Source organism: Polypterus senegalus, chromosome 8, assembly GCF_016835505.1.
Source record: "Polypterus senegalus isolate Bchr_013 chromosome 8, ASM1683550v1, whole genome shotgun sequence".
Lineage (NCBI taxonomy): Eukaryota > Metazoa > Chordata > Cladistia > Polypteriformes > Polypteridae > Polypterus > Polypterus senegalus.
The window spans coordinates 127,047,803-127,069,248 of NC_053161.1; the positions used below are offsets into that span (position 1 = coordinate 127,047,803).

Here is a 21,446-nt window from a genome sequence, read left to right on the forward strand (position 1 = left end):
CTTAGGCCTTTTTTAGTGACCCACTTTTCTCCCTGGTTATCTCTTCAATTCTTAATTATTTAGCAATTTATGCTCTTATAATTAGACTAGGGGGTTCACTCTCCAGCCACTTCGCGTCTCGAACTTCTGTTGGCTGCATCTCGTGTGGAACTTTCAACATTTAAAAGCCTATACAGCAGCTGCCCTACTCTTTGGCTTTTATTCCCGGCCCCAGGCCTCGTTAAATCTTTTGGCACAAAGTCCTGTTTTGCGAGACGTGAGTTCTTGATATTTTTTAGTCTCCTACTTCTTTTTTAATTGTTTTTTATTGCAACCTTTTTAGTGATAATAATATACAAACATTTGATTTAGATGCTAGCTACCTTTTTAATTGCACATTACTGATAAGCAGTAGCTTTTGAAAGGATGCATTTCAGTACTCAAAATTAACAAGAAAGTGCACTGAAATTCAACAAAAATGGGGTTACTTAAAACTACAATCATTTAAACCTATGGCTATTTACGGAGTAAAACCAATACTACTGGTAATTTCTCAAATTGCAGACAAAGACAGAACAAGCTGTCTAATAAAAAGATAAAGTTTATTAAAGAAGATGCTGCTTTCAAATTAAAGCATTAGCTTTAAAAAAAACAAACACCTTTGGTTTATAGGGTCTGAGTAAAGAATTTTCAGTCTCCCAATTTTATTGGTATTACAATTTCTTGTATACATGGCAACCTTGCAGAAGACACTAAAATGTCAGATTTGCTTGTAAAATCACTACATAACATTAGGACGAATACAAATTAATACAGATACAATAAAACATATGATGAATTTGCTATGTTTTCCAACAACTATTGATATCTTGTGAGATGGCAAAAACAACACAGGTTTATTTCCCAAACCTCTCATCAAGGCATCTCACTCATTCCATGTATTTGTTAAATTCCACCAACAGCACATATGATTTAAATTAATGGCAGGCATTAGCAGAGGCATTAGCGGAGTCAGGTGTGCTAGTTGTGCAATTCAGATATAATTAGGTATACTGGATAGTAGTTACAAATACTATGCTGTCTCAAAACAGTTTTGAAAGCTGCAAAGATAACATACTTCAACAGACAAAAAAATCATACTTTTGTATTAACAAAGCTATATATTCGATGAACAATATCATACCAAACTGGACTTTCAAGATGTGGTGTTCAAGCTGTCATAAAGAAGTTTGAAAAAGTGCGCAAGCTGAAGACAAAAAACATAGTGGAAGACTCAAAACTTTAACTGCCCAGAGGGGACTGGGCGGTCTCATGGTCTGGAATCCCTACAGATTTTATTTTTTCTCCAGCCGTCTGGAGTTTTTTTTGTTTTTTCTGTCCCACCTGGCCATTGAACCTTACTCTTATTCGATGTTAATTAATATTGATTTATTTTGTTTTCTTATTGTGTCTTTTATTTTTCTATTCTTTATTATGTAAAGCACTTTGAGCTACTGTTTGTATGAAAATGTGCTATATAAATAAATGTTGTTGTTGTTGAACTGTATGAACAGGTCACTTTCTAACAGAACCAAAAACAAAATCCAACAAAGTCTTTACTGAGTCACCTGGTAACACAGAATACCACATCTACAGTATTCAACTAGCAGCCTGCAGGCCAAATCCAGACTTTAAAGTTTTTGTCAATGACCCACATGTGTCCACCAGTCAATAAGTAACAATATTCTTCTGAAGTCTAACTGTACAAGCAAATCAGCAAACATAAATTGTGCAGCAGCAACAGATGTATTCACTGAACAGACTTCCTTTGATTTTAGTTCAGAAAAAAAAATACAATTCGCACTTTAATTGTTGATTACTGGCTGCAAATTGACAATACCCACCTTGATCCCGGTATAAAAAAATATGCTACTCGATTGGCAGTCATTGAATCTTACAAATAGAATTTGTGGCAGAAGTTTTTAAAATTTGCGTAATGAACATTTGTTCACTTTACAGAGCACTACAAGTGTTAAGCCAGTGTGTTTATTGTGCACTGAAAATGTGTCTGTGATGAAACAGTTCAATGCGATGAGGCAGGACTCATTTTCTGCAGTGGATCAGAGGAGTGGGGAATGTAGGTGCAGTTACTGTTCACATCTTTGCAATGGAGCCGTAAGATCCTTGATCGCTTTTGTACTGTATAGAAACAATCCACAATCGCAGCACTGCATGCTAAATATTGTAGGTGACTGGTGACAAAAAAGTTACATAAAGCTTCCTCCATTAGAAAGATGCCCTTCTCCGACATATTGGCTTTTTGTAGAGAGGAACGTCTTGCCAATAATTTTTGGGAAAAGCTTTTGGAGGCTATGAATCATTTCTGTGAAATCCACAAGGAAATTGTGTCTTTCTTGGGAGACTGTAAACACAAAAGGACACTGCAAATCTTGGTAGTTGTCTGTTTTCTGTGTAACATTTTCAAACACCTGAATTCACCAAACCTAAACTTACAGAGGTATTAGAAGTTTGCTGATGACTTGAAGAAGTGCCTTAGTGCACTCAAGACAAAGCTGGAGATTTTAACGTCTAACCTAATGGCAACAAAGTTGCAGCACTTGACACAGCTCCAAGCATTCTTGAGCACATCAACATGTGCATACAATTCACTTATCATAACAAACCTTCTTAAAAATATCACAGAGAACTTTGCAGAGAGGTTTCAAGATTTCCACATTTCTTTTAAAATGCTGCAGTTTGGTCATGATCCTTGTTTCATCAAACCTGACTCAGAGTTTTGTGCCAAAGCCAAGGAAGTCCTGCTGTGTACTGATGAGAGTTCTTTACAAATGGAATGTGCTGATGTGCAGTCATCTTTTACATTGCATTGCATATAAACTCTATGCTACAGGACTGGAGTTGTAAATGTTGAACATATTTAGTATTTGCAATTTGCAGTTGGGGTGGTGCTGTTGGGCTTGTTAGTAAATTGGAGAGCTAAAGAGGATATTCTGTGAAGATAATCATTATAGACCTGCCTTAAAACTGAATACTGTTTGTGATTTTTGGAAGTGTTGAGTCTGGCCCACAATCACCTTGTAATGTGTGCCTAGAAAAATAGTAGTAATACACAAGTTTTAGCTGAAGACTTGTCAAGGATTACCTCCATAATTTGCCAGGACAATCATTCATGTTTGTGAGAAACGCAGCAATAACATAGTATTACAAATATAATAGGGTAAATTAAAACATTATGAATTGAGCTTAAGGCTAACAGTTCATGATTTTATACTGTGAGATGCTGAAAGTCTGAAACTTACCTGCTTTTTAAACTAGCCATCCATTCAACTCCTTCCTGATATTTATTTATTAGATGATGCAAAATTTCAGTGTTTCCATGCACAATTCTAGGAACTGCAATTGACCAAAATTCAGAATATCCTGTTTTAGAGAGAAGAGAAAATGTTTGTGAAAACATTTGATTTGCATTTAATGATTCAATCGTGTTTCTAACAGTGCTGTCAGTTACTTCTGAAGTGGAGGAGATAATCAGAACCTTCTAGGTATGAAGCTGTATGAGAATTCACACAGTAAATATATTGCTTTTAGCTTAAAGCTCAGAAACATTTTTGGCTTTATAATTCATTATTTTTCAAAGTTCAGTTCCAGATATGTACAGAGGTGAATACAGTAAATGAAAACTTACTTAAAAAATATTTTTGAATAAAAATTAAAGGCACTCATCTGAACATTTACATTAACAAAACTAAAAAGTACTGCAGGTCAGGTCAAATGGCATTCAAATACTAGATTTAAATTAGGTTTTTATTGAACTGAAATGATAACAATGTAATGATTTAAAATGTTAACATTTTTAAATGTTTTAAATGTTGTAAAAAAACACATGGTGTCTTAAAAAATATGCCTATAAGCTGGAATAGCCAAAATGGAATGGAGCCCGTTTTTTCTTTCTCATGCATGTCATTTAAGGAGCTCTTTAAAGTTCTGATCTGATATGTAGATACAATAATAGTACATCTAATAATAACAATTCATTGACTTGACAACTTTGCACATTTAGTTGTTCACAATTAGCCTTGTTGTCTAGCATGGCTAGCGGGTTAGCGATGTTCCATAGCTTGTGAAGAATGAACCCAACCCAAATTTTCTTTGCCTCGAGTCCAGCAAACTCAGCAAAATGCACTGAAGTCAATGTGGAAGCCAAAACTAAACTAGTTTTGAACAGGTGATAATGGTGCAATGGTCTTTTAACTGTTCCTGACAGCTAGGGAAATGTCTGTCAACTATACTGGACCAATTATTATGGCCAAAACTGTGACCTGAGCTGTGAGGCAGCTGTGCTAGCCAATGTCCTACTATGTATTCATGAGATACAAATTAATAGAATTAAATATCAGAACAATAAAAATTTCTTGCAGACAGCAAATATGAATTCACTAAGGCTTGGTACCCACAGATTCTACAGCAGGTACTCACATATCTTGAAAAGTAGTTTTTTATTCCATCTGGTGATTTTGCTTATTCACTGCCACTGCTATCAAATAAGAGCAACACTAAAGCATGTTGATTATAAACTCCTTCCTGTTTGCATGACATGCACAGGTCTCTCTTTGAACTGCCTTTAACAAAGTTTCTTCCATTTTTCACTACTAGAGTTTTTTTGGGAGTTTTTCCTTGTTTTCTTAAAGAGTTAAGGCTGGGGGGCTGTCAAAAGGCCTGTTAAAACCCATTGTGGCACTTCTTTTGTGATTTTGGGCTATATAAAAATAAATTGTATTGTATTGTATTATATCAGTGTTATATAATGGGGTTGGGGGCGGAGGGGGGGTTTATCCTATCCAACATTGGCTGCTACAGCTCTGTAATGGCATGCTGTCTTCACAAACCATCATGGGACATACAAGACTGTAATTATGAGTGCTAGTATTATATGTGTAACAGTGCCAAAACAATGACTCCCCATTTTTTTATTTTGGGGTGCATCGATTTACATAGTTAGAGTTGTTGCATTTTTCCCTATTCTTTTATTCTGTATGTTCTCCTTTTGATAAATTATTATAAAAAAAGCTGCTTTATTGCTCATCCTGGTTGGACTCTAGAGGACTGCAACATTATTCTACATTTACAAGTAAATGTTTTAAATAGAGGATTAACTGTTTGTGAGCATAAACACTGAACATACTCAGGATGGATACTGGAGTGTGATTTTGCACTATTTTACAGGAGCTAGTGATTAGAAAAAACAGACTAACTTGAACTGTCATACAACAAACGTGCAATGTATATGAAAATACTTTTCACAACAATAGCACCTTATACCTCCTTAATAAAACATAACAGAAAAAACTCAGGCTAATAAGAGCAACTTAAGCTTCATAAAAATATATACAGCATTTAAAGCAAGAGGCCATAAAATCACATTTTGTGTGGTTGTTTTTTTCCTCTGAAGAGATTAAAAGTGCATATATTGAAGGATTTCAATCTTAAACAACATAAAGTTAGTTTTAAACAGTTTTGTAAAAACTTTCACACTCAATAAAAGTAGTGATAGTGATAGTATTTAAACACATATTTTTAATCATAATTCTGTCCATAAGTAAAATGTCTTATATATCAGTATACTAACAGGATAAGTGCAGATTGGGATAGTTAGCCAGGCTGAGCTGAGTTTCCAGCCTCTCATGACCCTGTAGTTAAGAAGAAGACTCAAAACTAAGACAGAAAGACAAAAACTATGCTTGAGAAAAAAAAAACAGTAGATAAAATCTTAATACAATTATTTATGCTATGTTTCATTTTCATTTGCATTTAATAATAAACTGTTAATTGTAATTTGTTTTAAAAACCATTTTACTACTAGTGACAGTCATGTTAATTTGGTGAATCTGATCAATTGTGGTAAAGGTATTTTCTGTATTTTTCAAATCAAAAGAAATATATTTTACCTTCCAAATATTCCTGAAGTTTTTTGCTCTGAAGAAGAGAGAGATAGCTGACATTTTTATAATCTTTATTATGTATATAAAATCCCCATTCAATAAGCAGCTGGAAAAAGAATAGTAAAAGATAAATCAACAAATTATACAAGAAGTATTCATCTATACTATGAATTATTTTATCTTTTATTAAAACAGTTTAAAGTACCCATACCAGGGTCACAGTGGCTATTCAGAAAGTAACATTCATCCGTGGCAGAACCCAACCGGGCTGGGGCACCACCAAGGCACCAGACCATCACAGGCATTAATCCCACCCAACTTCATTCACAATAGGCCAATTTAGGGTTTCCAATTAACCTAATGTATAGATCTTTGATCTTAAAAAAGAAAACAATTATGCAGATTCAAAAAGACCAACACAGATTTCAGAAAGACAGATTCTATGCTGGAACTCACAACCCAGGACTCTATAAGGCAGCAGTACAAGCGTCTGTGGCAACTTCCTAAATATATACACTTTAAATTATTGTAAAGACTGAATTTACACAGATTTCCTGATAGAGTAACAAAATATTTGGCCTATTCAGTCAAGTAAATGTGATTGGCTCAATTTTGGATCACAGAAAGCCAGGTATAGCTATTCCATTGTTGATGGCCGAAAGTTTTAAGAGATTTGCAAATCTACTTTAACAGTACAGTGACCGAATCAAAATGTTACCAGCCCAGTCATCCCCAAAACAAGGGGAAAGAGCAGAGTCTGAAGGAGAGTGGGGCAAAAACTTGATAGGGGGGAAAAAAACAAAGTTCTGTACATAGAGGAAAAGAGAAGGGAAGAACTATAAGAAAGGAGGTCTTAGAATCTTCTGCAAGTTTAGTTTATTTTGCTTTGTTATACACACTTTTCCAAATCCGGCTTTGTACATATTTTTTATTAATTTTTTAATTTATTGTTTCTTTATTAATTATGTCATTATGTGAGTTGCATTTTGTGTCTATGATGCTTCCCTGCTGTGGTGGTGCTTTGTATGTGTGTCAAATGGTGACATATTGATGCCATTTTTCTTTAAGAACCAGCAGCTGGAGCAAACTCTTGTCAATTTTATACTTAAAAAATAAAGAAGTAATTATAACAAATTACTGTGTTAGATTTTCTTGCAATAAATCTTTGTTTCTCCTATATCCTTGCATCATAAGCATATTTGGCCATTTGATCGACATGACTATTTGCCTGTACCACAGTTACAATTCTAGGGTTCTGTAGGTAAGCCTTTGCAATAAAATAAAATAAAGCAACAATGGCATGCTCTTATTTTTTTATTAAAGAGATTCTTGCTGGTTATTATTATTATTAAGGTTTGGAGTCAGAATTTAGTGAGAAAGCAGGAAAACCACAGCACCATTGAGGCAGATTCAAGAAATGTTTAATAAGATCCATGAGGCCAGAAGGTTATATTGTTTCTCCTTGTGCATTAGTTGAATTTTGCTACTGCCTGTGTTCATGTCTCTTTTCACTTATTTTTTATCTTAACAAACATGGCATTTTAGGTAGTTTTCTGGGTGCAGAAAGCTGTCATGAGGCCTCCCACACAGCACAATACATATAAAGGTATTTCATTTGTACAACAAAAAGCTTTTTATTTTATGTCATGCACTATATGAGAATAATTTATATTAAATATAAAGTTTAAGTTGTACGATTAGCACATTTTGAATGAAATCACCCAAACAGACAAATTACAGTAAAACAAAACTGATTACAGAAACCAGGGGCCTCATGCTTAACACCGTGTGTAGAATTCACACTAAAACAGACAAAAGCGGTAATGTGCGTATGCACAAAAAAATCCAGATGCATAAATCTGTGCGTACGCCAACTTCCACACACTTCCAGTACATAAATCCTGGTCAGCGTGAAAGTAGCGCACGTGCACGTGCCTGCCGCCACTCCCCAACTCCTCCTCGAAGTACGCCTCTTTGAATATGCAAATCAATATAAACAGCTCACTCAGATACAGTGAATTTAATACCCGAGTGGTGCAGTTAGAGTAGTATGAAAAAAATGATCTGCTGTGGCATCCCCTAATGGGAGCAGGTGAATGAAGAAGAAGAAGAACGTGCAGTGAGAGTAACAACGCTAAAGCAGCTATGGTATTTGAAATAGTTTGGCCATTCTGTGGACCATTGTATTATTACAGGTTAATTACAATCAGATGAATGAAACTAATAAACAATATGCGGTTAATTTCAGTGTATATGATAAAGCCGCGTCAGGGATGTGGATCTAAAAAAGAAAGGGAAACCACAATGGGACAAAAGCACAGCTTTGATGCTGGGTGTCGCTAGTTTGCAAAACTGAGCGGAGAACTTGCGTATGCCAAGGATTGAGTTGGCGTGAAAATGTGCATGGCTTTACACCAAGTTTAGTTTTTATACATCATGATGTGAGCATGGAAATGTTTATACATGAGGCCCAAGATCTTTTACATAATGAAGAACATGCTAGAATTTCTAGAAAGAGAACATTGTTTATTGAACTGATTTTTTTAAACAACTGATAAAAATATGATGATAAAATTGTCAGCTATCACATGTTGGTACTGGTTGTTCCATTGCAGTCATTTAACATTTCACTTCCAGTCAGCACTGCCACCCAGCCTTTATAGCTGTTCTCTGAACTAAGTCAGTTGGACACAGCTCAAATAAACAGAAACATAGCAACAAGACAAGATATTTGACATTTTTCTGTTATTTTTGTCGGATAACAGACTGTAACTGCCTTCCCGTTCTGACACTTAACTGCTGCTACATTTGTTTTAAGAATTTGAACCAGGTTTGATATATATATTGTTTTAAAGTGAAACCAGTTATGGAAATGTCTGGATACTATTTACAGAACACATATTGTTTAAAGTATAAATTATATATTGTTCTATTAAAGTATAAAATATGAATTCAAATCGAGCATATCACCTGGCACACTCTGTGGTGCTGTCCCTCTGCTGCAAAAAAGAAGGGTGGGAATCCTCGATCATTCTTTACATGAACAGGAATTCCTTTCTCCAGAAGTAGTAATACTGTGTCCTGAATAAAGAAGTAAAAAACATATATATGCACTATCAGTCAAAAGTTTAGACTCATCCAGAAATGTTCATGTTTTTTATAGAATTATTTTTATCAAGATACTATTCAATTAATTTAAAAATACAACCAAGGTATTAGTAGTGTTTCTAATGACTATTACTGCTTGAAATTGCAGATATTTTATTTATTATTCATATAAGAATGCAAAACCCCATTTTCAGCAGCCATTCCTTCAGTGTCCTAACAGTAAACTCCTGCTAGTCAAAGGTTTAGACTCACCCAAAATTTTTCATGTTTTTGATAGAATTATTTTTATCAAGATACTATTAAATTGATTTAAAAATACAACCAATATATTAGCAGTGTTTCTAATGACTAATTTATTATTTACATAAAATTGCAAAGCCCCAGTTTTAGCAGCCATTCCTTCAGTGTCCTAATGGTAAACTCCTTTAGCTTATCATTAACTAGTAATGTTTAAATGCTCATTGGTTTTTAGAGAAACCTGTGTAATTGCATTAGCACTGCTGAAACCTGTTATTTTGTTCATTTGGGTTGCAAGATATTAGCATTCCTAAAATTCAGTTCTAGGTTTAAAAATGGCCAAAATGAAACTGCTCAGATGGCTTCATCCTTAAATACACGCCAAGTATCAGTGTCATCAGTAAAAAGATAATTCTGGGATGTTGGCCTTAAGGTGAAGTTTCAAAGAAAAAGCCATATCTGAAACTGGCAAATAAAAAGTTTAAAATAAAAAGCCATACCTGAAACTGGCAAATAAAAAGATACTGTATGTTTAAAATGGACAAAACACGCAGGTGGTGCAGTGGTAGCACTGCAGGAAGATTGCAGGTTCGCTTCCTGGGTCCTCCTTGTGTGGACAGCACTTTGAGTAATGAGAAAAGTGCTATATGAATGTAAATAATTATTATGAATTATTAACAACACAGACATTGGATAGAAGATGACTGGAATAAGTGTATTATGGTCAGCTTTCTGTAGCCATCTTTTCTCTGTTTCAGACAACACTGGTATTTGGTTTAAAGCATTACAATCTGTTCCGTATAAAATAAGCACATAAAGGAAAACAAATTATTACATTAAAAGTGGCTTATCTCTTAGCAGAACATACAAAATGTCCAGTTTGACAGGCCAAGTGAAGAGCGGTATTTCCAGTGACTGGATCTGTGGAACAAATAACTTCATTTTTCACTTCTTTGAAAAACAGAACCATATTCTTTATTACACTGTAGTCTTTTCCTTTTATTGTATTGAAGAATAATGATTTCCATTGTTTAATACTGCCAGGAAACAACTGATACAGAAACCTGGAAAAATAATGTGGGAAAAAATAATTCCATGACACTATATTGTGTATAAGAATTAAACATTAGTCTTCTGTGTATATTATCAACAAAATATCTGTTACAAAAAGTTATTAATTATAAAAATATCTAAAAATTAAGTTTACTGAAAATATGAATTACTGTACAGGTATATTGTATAAACTAAAGAAAAATCTGTTATCAGCAATAGTTTGCACGCATCACTAAAAAGACATTTTGACAGCTATGACGGATATGTACAGATAAGTCTAAATTTACTTATTCATTCGATAAATCAGTCATTCAGCGATTCATTCATTGTCTGATCTCGGAATGTGAAATTTGCTGGATTAATTTGAAATTATAAATGAAGCCAGTAGTATGTTGGCATGAAAGTTTAAGTGGGGCCACACACAAAAGGGGCAGATCCGTCCAGAGATGAGTGCTTCAGTGTGGGTGGGTTTGTGTTTGAGCAAGAGAGAATGAAAGAAACATGATCAAGCACCTAAAGACCAAAATTTATGAGATGTGCTCCTCTACTTAAATCCACTAGCCTGGGAATGTGGCTTCAAGCAAGCCTTGGGAAGGATCCTGGCTTGGATAAACTCTCAGAGATGAAGAAAGTGAATGCAGATATGTTGCATTTGACCCTAAGGATGACGGAGGTTGAAACATGAATGTGTGGGCTAGAGACATGGTAGAAAACATATCACTATGGAAGGAGCTGGGGATGATCAGAGTAGTGCAAGTGGAGCTGGATGGTGGCCAAGGATGGTGACATTGTGTGTCAAAATATATTAGGTTACCAGCACCAGTGATGATAAAATTTCAGTTGAATGATAGCATAATTAATCACACAAATTGAAGATCTATCAACATATTTTTATGAGGTACAACCATACAAATAGTATCTCTATAAAAGACATTTCAACATCAATGTCAAATACTCAATGCAGAAAGTAGTCATTCAAATGAATATTCGCAAATTTCCCATTTTTATTCAATGGGCAAAGTGCTAAATCATATTGTAAATAAGTAATTGTGGTGAGGCATTATAACAATGATAACCAAGTCAAAATAGTGAGCAGTTCACACATCCTTTAACTCTTTCAGGGCTGATGTCGACTTTTGTCAAAAGGAGGAGTTGACGATGGTAGTCAACTGTAAATTGTGACAAAACCAAGTGTTATGTTTTTGTTGGACTCTCGTTGCCTGAAGGAATGTTAGATTTATTGGTTTGATCAAGATTTCCTGCGCTGGCATGAGTAGCAGGGCACAAACAACAGCAAAAATGGGACTGACATCTGGCGAGAGATCAAAGTGAATGCATAAAGATAAATATTCCATTTTACCTGTTATCTCTGAACTGGTCTATGACTTTTCAGACTCTGATTTTGATATAAGTGATCAAAAACAATGTGAGGTTCCAGCTTCAGCTGATTGGTCCCCAGCTAATCGTTGTACTGACAATGTTCGCCAGGGAGGACTGACACTTAACAATGGTAAGAGGTAGAAACCAAATTGTAATGCACTGCGATCATCACCGCTGCTGCTTTCCCAGCCACGCGAAGACAGCCTGGCAGCAAGCCTGCCGCACATTCTTGGCAAACTGGCAGCCACAGCATGCAGCAACAGACGTTTTTTGTTGATTTCTGTGTAAAACCATTGCTTTTCAGAAACTGTCTTTTGTAAAAAATATTCAGCCCTCAAACAGTTAATTTACATCACTTACATCACATTTTTTAAAAAGACATTAAATAGCTGAGGCAAATTTATTGTCTATTTAATTTTTGTACAGAAACTGCACATCTGATGAGAGGCGGGGGCAGTGTATCACATGCTCTTAATACAGAGAAACCACTGTTTGATGCACAGTATACAAAATGTTATGTTACAAGAAACCTTTTGAGGCTAAATTTGTGTCTGGCAAAATTTACTAGAGGAGCTGTGGCTTTTTCAGTTATATAAAAAAAAAAATCTTAAGAAATACATGTAACAGATTTGTTACATTTGCAGATAATTCTAAATTAGGTGGATTATCAAGTGTCCAAAAAAATGAAAGAACCTCCACAGAAAGACCTTTACATAATTTAGAGATGAGTAGATTTGTTTCAAAGATTATCAAGCAATGTAAATAAGAAGATGAAAGCATTAAATATCATTATACAGTGTGAGATGGAGCTAGAAATTACACTTTATGAGAAAGAGCTGGAAGTTATAATAAATTCAATCAAGACAGTGATACCAAGACTTTAGAGAGCTGAAAAGGGTGTTTTGTTATAGGATGAGAGGAGAGTGGAGTACAAATGAAGAGATTTTATGTAAAATGTATAACACACTTGTGATGCCACAAGAGAATGTGTTTTGGTCTCTAAATTACTGGAGGGTACAGAATGTCCGAAGAAAAGCTTTCCGACTTACTACATGATTGATGGATATGAAACTATGAGGAAAGATTTAAAGAACTGAATATTTTATTATTACTTGGCTATTTATCCATGTTAACTTACAACGTTTGAGATACAATGTGTCACATTCTTCCATTTTCCTAATTTGCTCACGGTCACTCAGTGTTAGTAGTGGGGTTTGAACCAACAACCTTAGGGTTTGAAGTCCAAAGCCTTAACCACTACTTCAATGCCTGTGTTGCAGCTTAATCAAACACATAATACAACATAACAGAACAGTTCAAAAATATAACAAGAATTAGTAGGGTGGATGCCACTTTAATATCCATTACTCAATAATGATAAAAGGAAACAGAAACTGGTTAAAAGAAAAATTTAAAAAATGTTTAGAAATAATTATTCATAAACAGATGAATGCAATATGCTATCAAGTAGTATAGGTAAAATTATGACATTGACAGCCAGTAGATTTCAACATGGCAACGTTTTTGGAAACATTGGATTACATTGAGCATTAAATTCTTAGAACAAATTTGACAGGAACAGGCAATTTAGCCCAAAATGCTTTGTCAATCTTATTCACCCACTTTGACCAAAATTAAATCAATTTAAGTACTGAAGGCCCAAAAAAATACTTTTGTCAATCAAGCACTTTGTAACTTATTCCATGTGCTTATAGTTGTACATGTGAACGAAATATTTTCTCCTTAACACGTTTTCATCAGTGTCCCTGTGTTCTTGTAGAAGAACTCAATTTAAAAATAACAGCTTTCATCGACAATATTATTTGCCTTCATAATTTTGAACACTTCAATCATGTCACCTCTTAATCTATGCTTGCTAATACTGGAAAAATTCAGCTCCTCCGGTCGTTTTTCATAAGTCATTACTTACAGACCTTTAAACTGGCCTAGTTACTCTTCGGTTAGCGTTCCCTGGTGCTGCTATGTCTTTTTTATAATATCAGTGCCAAAACTGAACATAGTACTTCAGCATTTACTATCGAACCTATTTACTTTTTTTCCCAGCATTTATGCACTGCAGGTATTGTTAGCCAGAGATCATGTTTAAATTGCTGTTTCAGATTGCACATCTAGAGTAATCTATATTGTTAAACAATGTAATGTTCCCTCTTTCCATAGTCTAACTAAGCAGAGAAAGACAGAAAGAAAGACCAAGCTAGTGTCATAACTGTAATGGATAGGAGAAAAAGAAAAAGAATTATACCTTTGATTTTAAAGTTTTGTCATGGAGAGAAGTCTCAGATTGTGGTCAGAGCCCTACAAACCCTACAATAATTCTAAGCCGACTACAAACTGATGCTACCAGGCTCCTTATGATGATGGCAAGGGCAGTCTTAGCCTTTGAAGCCCTACAAGACAAAAGAGAAACTAATCTAAATTAAAGAAGGGTTCTAAACAAAGCAAAAAATCAAACCACTAACTAGAAACGAAAAGATCGAATCCATTGAGGTTGAAATGAAGCTTAACAAACACAAACTAACCAAAGAAATCTAGTTTTGTGAAGGAGAGAAATCACAGATTGTGGTCAGAGCCCTTCAAACCCTTTCATAATTCGTGTTACTACAATAACTACAAATGAAAAGAACAAATGCATTGAAGATGACATCAAACTAAACAATCACAAGTAAACAAAAGAAAATGAAGGCAAGAAGTTACAGATTGTTGTCAGTGTGCCCTACAAACTGTGCAATAAGCGTATAGGCAGTTTAAAAAATAATCAAAGTTGATAACTTATTAGCAGCAAACAAGAACAATAAATAAAGGCACCAATTACAGAGTGATGCTCAGATGCATGCCTATAAGTAGTGAAAAGCAGAAATTACCATGAATTGCAGAGCCAACTAATTACAAATGGATCATAACAATTATGTGACAAATAAAAATTGATGGTGTCAGCTGTAACTTGTAACTGTGAATCATCACAGACAGATAAGTAATTACCTCCCCACCTTTCTGAACCTGCTATAATGCAGCTATGCAATAAAACAGACAAAGAAAGGATGAACTAAAGGAGAATACGAGTATAAAAATTTAACTTTCCTGCCCTTTTTGGTCTACCCATACAGACTGTCACCCTGTCTACCTGGTAGGGTGCTTCCCACACTTCAAAGACTATCAATGACACAAGGCAGAAAGTCCATTTCTCCTCACGTCTCTGCCTTATTATTCATTCACACAGGAGGGACTAAAAAATGAAACACTCTGCTTCTTGAACTGCTTGAGTACATAAATCCTTTACATGGACTCTGCCACTAGTTTATCTGTATTCTATATTGTGTAAAGAAATCATAATCACAAGCTGAGGTGCTTATACAGGAGTACCTGGTACGTACATTTTGTTTATTTTGTTTTAATAATTGTCTACGGTAGTGACTTTAAATTTCCCAATGCAACTAGAAACATTGTAAAAATCAAAAGGGATAAATACTTTTAAGACCTTTGATTGATAGTTTAGAAGTTTTCATTAAACAGAATACTTACAGTGAGTTCTTTTTCAGAATCTTGTTTTTTGAATTACTTTCAAGAAAAACCTAAAACAAAAGCCAATTCTTATTAACGTGTAATGTTATTTAAATGAGATACTCTCACCAGTAGCCATTCTGTGCATATTTTATTTCAAATGAATTCCCTGCCAAATATGACTTAAACATGAATATTTTAGACAATGCTCATATAGACAGTTGCATATGAAATTAAACAAGAGACAGTAAACTGTCTTTTTAACCATAGGCATACTGTCTCTCTAAATGTATATATTAGCTGATGCATGATTCCTTTTGAATTAGAATATAGTATTTATTTACTAAAATAAAATAACACGTAAATGCATGTGAACTAAAATAATGTGCAAATGACTTTTACCTAATAAAACAAAATTCAAGCTCCTGATTTTGCTACAGTTTCCATCTCCATACACTGCATACTGCATTACATCATGATAGCAACAAAATATAGTATATGATTAATAGTAAAATGCATTGACTAGGGTTAATTATTTTCAGTCATTAATTTCTCCATAAATAAAATGAATATTGTTTCTGGATTCATAACAATTGACTTCAACTGTGCAGTACCTTGTATTTTACATTCCTCGTTGTCTTCATATTTGATAATGTTTGGCTTATTTTCTTCCTTATGGAATCTGAGAGAAAACACAATCATCACATTTGATACTGGAGAGGTCTGAAAACTTATCAGCTATCACAGAAGGGAGACTCCATAAATAATTAAACCAAATGCCTAAAATATTAAATTAATCCGTGAAAGTTAAAAAAAAACAGGTCACAGATGAATAAGATTGCAACATATAAAAAAGCCACTAGAATTATCACAATTTGAATAAATTTCTCCTTAAAGGCTTTCTGTCGAAAATATAAAAATAGCCCTCCTGATGACTCTCCCATCAGGCCTGTCTGATGACAAATTAAGGCAAAATGAAGATCTGCAGCCATGCATATCAAAAATGGTATGTATGGTATCACATTATATCAGTTCCTTAGACACTCATTTTAAACAGTCATAATGCTTTTGGAACTTAAATTAATAACTACATGCCTTATGTATTAAGATACTTTCAGTTTAAGGACTGATGTTTCAGATAAATAGGATGAATGGATACGGACAGGAAGGGGTTTTCTTTTTTGGATTATCTACTATATGTATTTTATACATTTATTGTTACTTAAAATGTAGTTTTCTGTTGATGAATTGCTGTTTGTCCTCACTTCCCACACCTTATTAATATTTTCTGTATTCACTGTTTGAGGAAAAAAAAATGGATTCAAAAGGAACGACTTCACCTACCAGTGTTCTGATTTTATTTCAATAGGATGATATTGTCTCAATTAAGTGCTTCATGATTATACTTCCATTGTGTATGAATAACAATGGAATAAAATGTTTGATAAACTATACTTTTGACACTAGTTGTACATAACTAAAAAGGCCAACAAGGAGGAGTTTCAACAGTAATAGTTAAAAATACATAACTCCCATATTTCTCAGTATTTTACTTTGGGAACCTGGGAAACCAAAGTAGTAGGAGAAAGAGAGAGACAGAAAGGACAGTATACACCAGCATGGCTCAGTTCACAAACGTCTCAAAACACATACAAATCGGTTTACGACCACAAAGTCAGCCAAACTTTTGCATCTGTTCATGACAACAGACTCGGTATACAAACAAGCCAGTTTCCCTTTTGGTTTGTGCGTGCCGATGATTTCCGCACGTGTTCAGTCTCTTCCTGTGCATTCCCTGTGCAGTAAGAGAGAGACACACACACGCAAGAGAGACACACACACACACACACACGAGAGAGAGAGAGAGAGATGGCTGAACGCATAAGGTCGAGAAGGCAGTTAAAGAATGCACCAGGCTTGTTTTTAAAGAGACAGATCATGAGCATTGTTTTAACCTTGTTGTATTTAATGAAGATTTTTTGGAACGAATTATGGTTGTGAACTGAGGTACCACTGTATCATGCCTGGAGTGGAAAAACAGGTAGGACAGAGCCCATACAAATGAAGACAAAGGTTCAGGAGATGAAAACAACAAAAATACAAAGAAAAAAGAATGGTCAGAAAATGCAGGAAATAAAAACTTTCAAAAAGGCCAGAAAATCAAGATCAAACCAAATTTAAATTTTAAAAAATCAAAGTAAAAAATAAAACCCATCATAACTGTAAATAAAAGCCAATGTCAACCAATAGGAACTGAGGAGGACTATGAGATTCCATCCAAAAACTTTATTACTGCACCCTAGTTGCCACCAGCTTTTACAAGGAAACAGCCATAACATCATGATGATGAAACATTGTGTTACATGATCAGTAATGACCTTAGCAATAACAATCAAGATAGCTGATATTATTTTCTAAATAACATAGCAGCACCCATAAGTTTCAAAGTATTAGCAGCAATTCAGCTGACTGTGTGATATACTACACAGTACAATTGTTTTAAACTGACAGGATATTATTAACTTTACAACAGTAAATGCCTACTGAACTTTGAAAATAAAGCTTACCATTCTGTGGGAATTCAATAAAATTGTCCATAAATTCTCCGGTCTTTGTATCTTGAATAACAATCCTTCGGTTTCCAACAACATTTTCTTTTTCCTGTGCCTGATAAAAGCCTGTTCCCTTAGTAAGGCTTAGATTAATTGCCAAGGACTGACACAATGCAGAAATTCTAATATTCCTGTGAAAAATATAAAACATTTTATTAACAGTTGAATGCAAGAGTAAGTAGCACTTATCAATCCATTCATTCATTTTCTGAAACTGCTTTTTCATTACAGGGTTATAGAAAGACAGAGTCTATCATGGCAGCACTGGATGGAAGCCAGGAATTAGATCAATACAGGGCATACTAGCGTGTTATGAGAAAAAAACAATATGAATAATACTGTATATATAATAATATATATTGTCACATGCATGCACTTGGGAGGTAGCTTAAGGGCACTGGTGATGGTAGTTAGCCATGACAACAGGGGTTGGTGCTGTATTTTCTAAAGCCTTCTCTAAACCTCCCTCCACAGAATGGAAAATTGATGGCCATACAAAAGTCACGCGAAAAGAGTATTTCCCCATGGGGATTACTACAGTGTACCAAAAGTTCACTGCTGATGCCTCTTCCTCTGTCACATGCCCTGGACATGCCCCTTCCTGCCTCAAATCCATATGAACGGAAGTTTGCCCATTTTCTGTTAGTTATGTATCATCCTCCCATCTGAAAAGATGTAATTCTCAAAAAACATCAAATTCTGCTTTCATTTATTTTCATTATACAGGGTCAAGGACTTGCCCCAGACCTTTAACTATGTTTCTTACTTTCTTACTACATTAATATAGTGGCCTGTAATTGGCACTGCAGCTCCTCAGACTCCCAACACACATGCCTGGGCACAAGTTCTTCAATGAATAGAGGTTGTATTGTGTGAAACCTTTACAGAGTGTTTTCCACAGCACAATCACCACTCTAATTTTCTTCTCCTCTGCTTCCCTCTCAAGCCTTGCCCTCCTCCTCCCAACTCTGGTTCCCAGATGAAAGCAGGGCTGTTCCTTTGATGTTTAATTGGATGAACTCCATTTCCCAAAATGCTCTGTGGGAATCTGTTGCGATGCTGCAACCCATTTGGGCTGCCAATTAGTTCTGGGGAAGACAATGCCCTATGCATAGTGTATATGTTGCATGCTCTTTTGTGTGTATGTATTTCATTTGTCTGTATCATATTATTGTTAAGATCCTTTGAGAAGACATGCAAATAAGAATTCTACTGAACTATGACAATAAGCATGTCCTGAACTGAAACATTTCTTCAGTTTCCTTACCATTGCTTGTCCAACATAGGATCATAGAGAAATAGATCTTATTTTAGCAGCATAAGTCAAACTATGTCATTGGTTTGAAAAAGGAGAAGAAAAAATCAAGAGGTAGAATTATTATTACTAGCAGTATAATCAAGCTTGATGGACTGAATGGTCTCCTATAATTTGTCAAAATTTTTACAGTCTGTTCTACAAGACAGAATTTCAATTCTAAAATAAAAGTTTGTAATTGAGATTTATAACATATCATTTTGTCCTATCAATTATTTGGACTAGTGCATTCTTGCGATTACATCATGCATAACAAGGTTAAAATAGTAGGTTTATGCAGGAACTCAAACTGAAAATGATATCTCTCCATATAGTAATATATCTAATGTTTATTAGTTTGAATACAGTACAAATGACTTGAAACATGTTGGCCATCATTAAATGGTGAGCAATAATGAAGCTCTTACATATTGTGATTGGGACCCTGTCTAGGCAGGGAGTACAAGCAGACACTGTATATTCAGTGCAGAACAGGAGTCAATTGTAGGATGCCCAGGCTGAGTATGCCATCAATTGGAGATGCTATGCCACAGAATAATACGAGACAAGATAAGCAGTAAATTCCCTCAGGACACAAGAAGGTGGTCGATCCAGTATTTGGCATGGTTGGTTAACCCTCTGTTAAAAAGGGAAATGCAGCCGGGAGTTAATTACTCCTGGAGCATGAAAACTGACAGAGGAGACTGGACAGTTAATGTCACAAGGCCTCTTGTGTGGTGGGTGACAGAAGGGAAGCCTCTCATATTAAATATGACAACCCATTATAGTGACAAGACAAATTTGGGGTTGCCTGGCTCTTTATTTAAAGTATATGCTTGGAGGATGGACAAAGGAGTTCACAGGGTCATTCCTAACCCAAGAAGCAGATAGCACAATGTCTATGGAAGTGGTTCTTCGCTAAGCCCCTTTCACTCTTTCTTGCTGAGCTTTGAGACAGAAAGGCAAGGACTGAGACAAGCATGACTGTAGGAAAAAGGAAGAGCCAGAGGAAGATGAAGTTTAAATGGGAGGAGACACAGTTAAAGGCACACTATAGGCAGAGATGGCACTATAGGGGAGGGGGGCTTGTTGAGGAAAAGGTAAAAACACTACATAGCCTCAAAATTGCCACATATAAATGTCTACGTGTGGAACAGTGTGTGTATGTCTGTCTGGCCCAGAAGTGTAAGGTGGCCCGAAAGTGCGAGGCTCCATACAGTGATCCCTTGCTGTATCGCGCTTTGACTTTCGCGGTTTTGCTCTATCGCGGATTTTATATGTAAGCATATGTAAATGTATATTGGATTTTTCGCTGATTCGCGATTTCTGCGGACAATGGGTCTTTTAATTTATGGTACATGCTTCCTCAGTTTGTTTGCCCAGTTGATTTCATACAAGGGACGCTATTGGCGGATGGCTTAAAAGCTACCCAATCAGAGCACGTATTACATATTAACTAAAACTCCTCAATGCTATAAGATATGCCTCCTGCGCGGTGCTCGATTGTTTGCTTGTCTCTGCCTCTATCTCACCCTCTCTGACATTCTCTGCGCCTGACGGAGGGGGTGTGAGCAGAGGTGCTGCTTGCACAGAAGCTGTTTGCCTAGTGAATACGGACGCTCCTGTAAAAAATGCTGAAAGGCTACCTTATTGATTGATCCCTTCATCTCTCTCTCTCTGACGTTCTCTGCTGCTTTTTTGCACGAGGCTGTTTGCTGCTTGCATACTTAAATCCCTTCATTGCGCAACAGCCCTATTGATTTTTCATTGTTTACTTTACTCCCTCTCTGACATTCTCCGCTCCTTACGCGCACTTTGAAGAGGAAGATATGTTTGCATTCTTTTAATTGTGAGAAAGAACTGTCATCTCTGTCTTGTCATGGAGCACAGTTTAAACTTTTGACTAAAGGGTGTTATTTCATGTCTAGAGGGCTCTAATAATGTTAAAAAACGTATTTAGAAGGTCGTAAACAGGTTTTCTATGCTCTAACTGCGAAAATATTAGATTTATAAATAAAGAATCCTACTTCGTGGAAATTCATTTATCTGTCTGGAGCGGATTAACCGCGATAAACAAGGGTTTGCTGTATAACTGTGGGAGAATATTTATAAACAGTGTGGGAGAGTTTCTAAGGGCTTAAAATATATAAAAATAATCATACAAACATATGGTTTCTACTTCGCGGATTTTCACCTATCGCGGGGGGTTCTGGAACGCAACCCCCGCGATCGAGGAGATTACTGTATATATACTAGGGAGCTTTGCCCAAACGCCAAGCGCTACACACTGTTGTGAAGAGTGGGGCTATTTCTGCACCCCACAGC

General features: G+C 35.5%; 1 protein-coding gene across 1 annotated transcript in view; it reads right to left on the bottom strand.

Moving 5' to 3' along the window:
• LOC120534588 (serine/threonine-protein phosphatase 6 regulatory ankyrin repeat subunit B-like) overlaps window positions 1-5,942 on the bottom strand; it is a 78,548-nt gene extending 72,606 nt beyond the window's left edge. The window contains exons 1-2 of the mRNA XM_039762179.1: window positions 5,925-5,942; window positions 3,279-3,399 (exon numbers count right to left, since the gene is read on the bottom strand). Coding sequence (XP_039618113.1) covers window positions 3,279-3,298 — 20 coding nt within the window. The 5' untranslated portion in view covers window positions 3,299-3,399; window positions 5,925-5,942. The remainder of the gene's footprint in view (window positions 1-3,278; window positions 3,400-5,924) is intronic.
• Window positions 5,943-21,446: the final 15,504 nt, after the last annotated feature.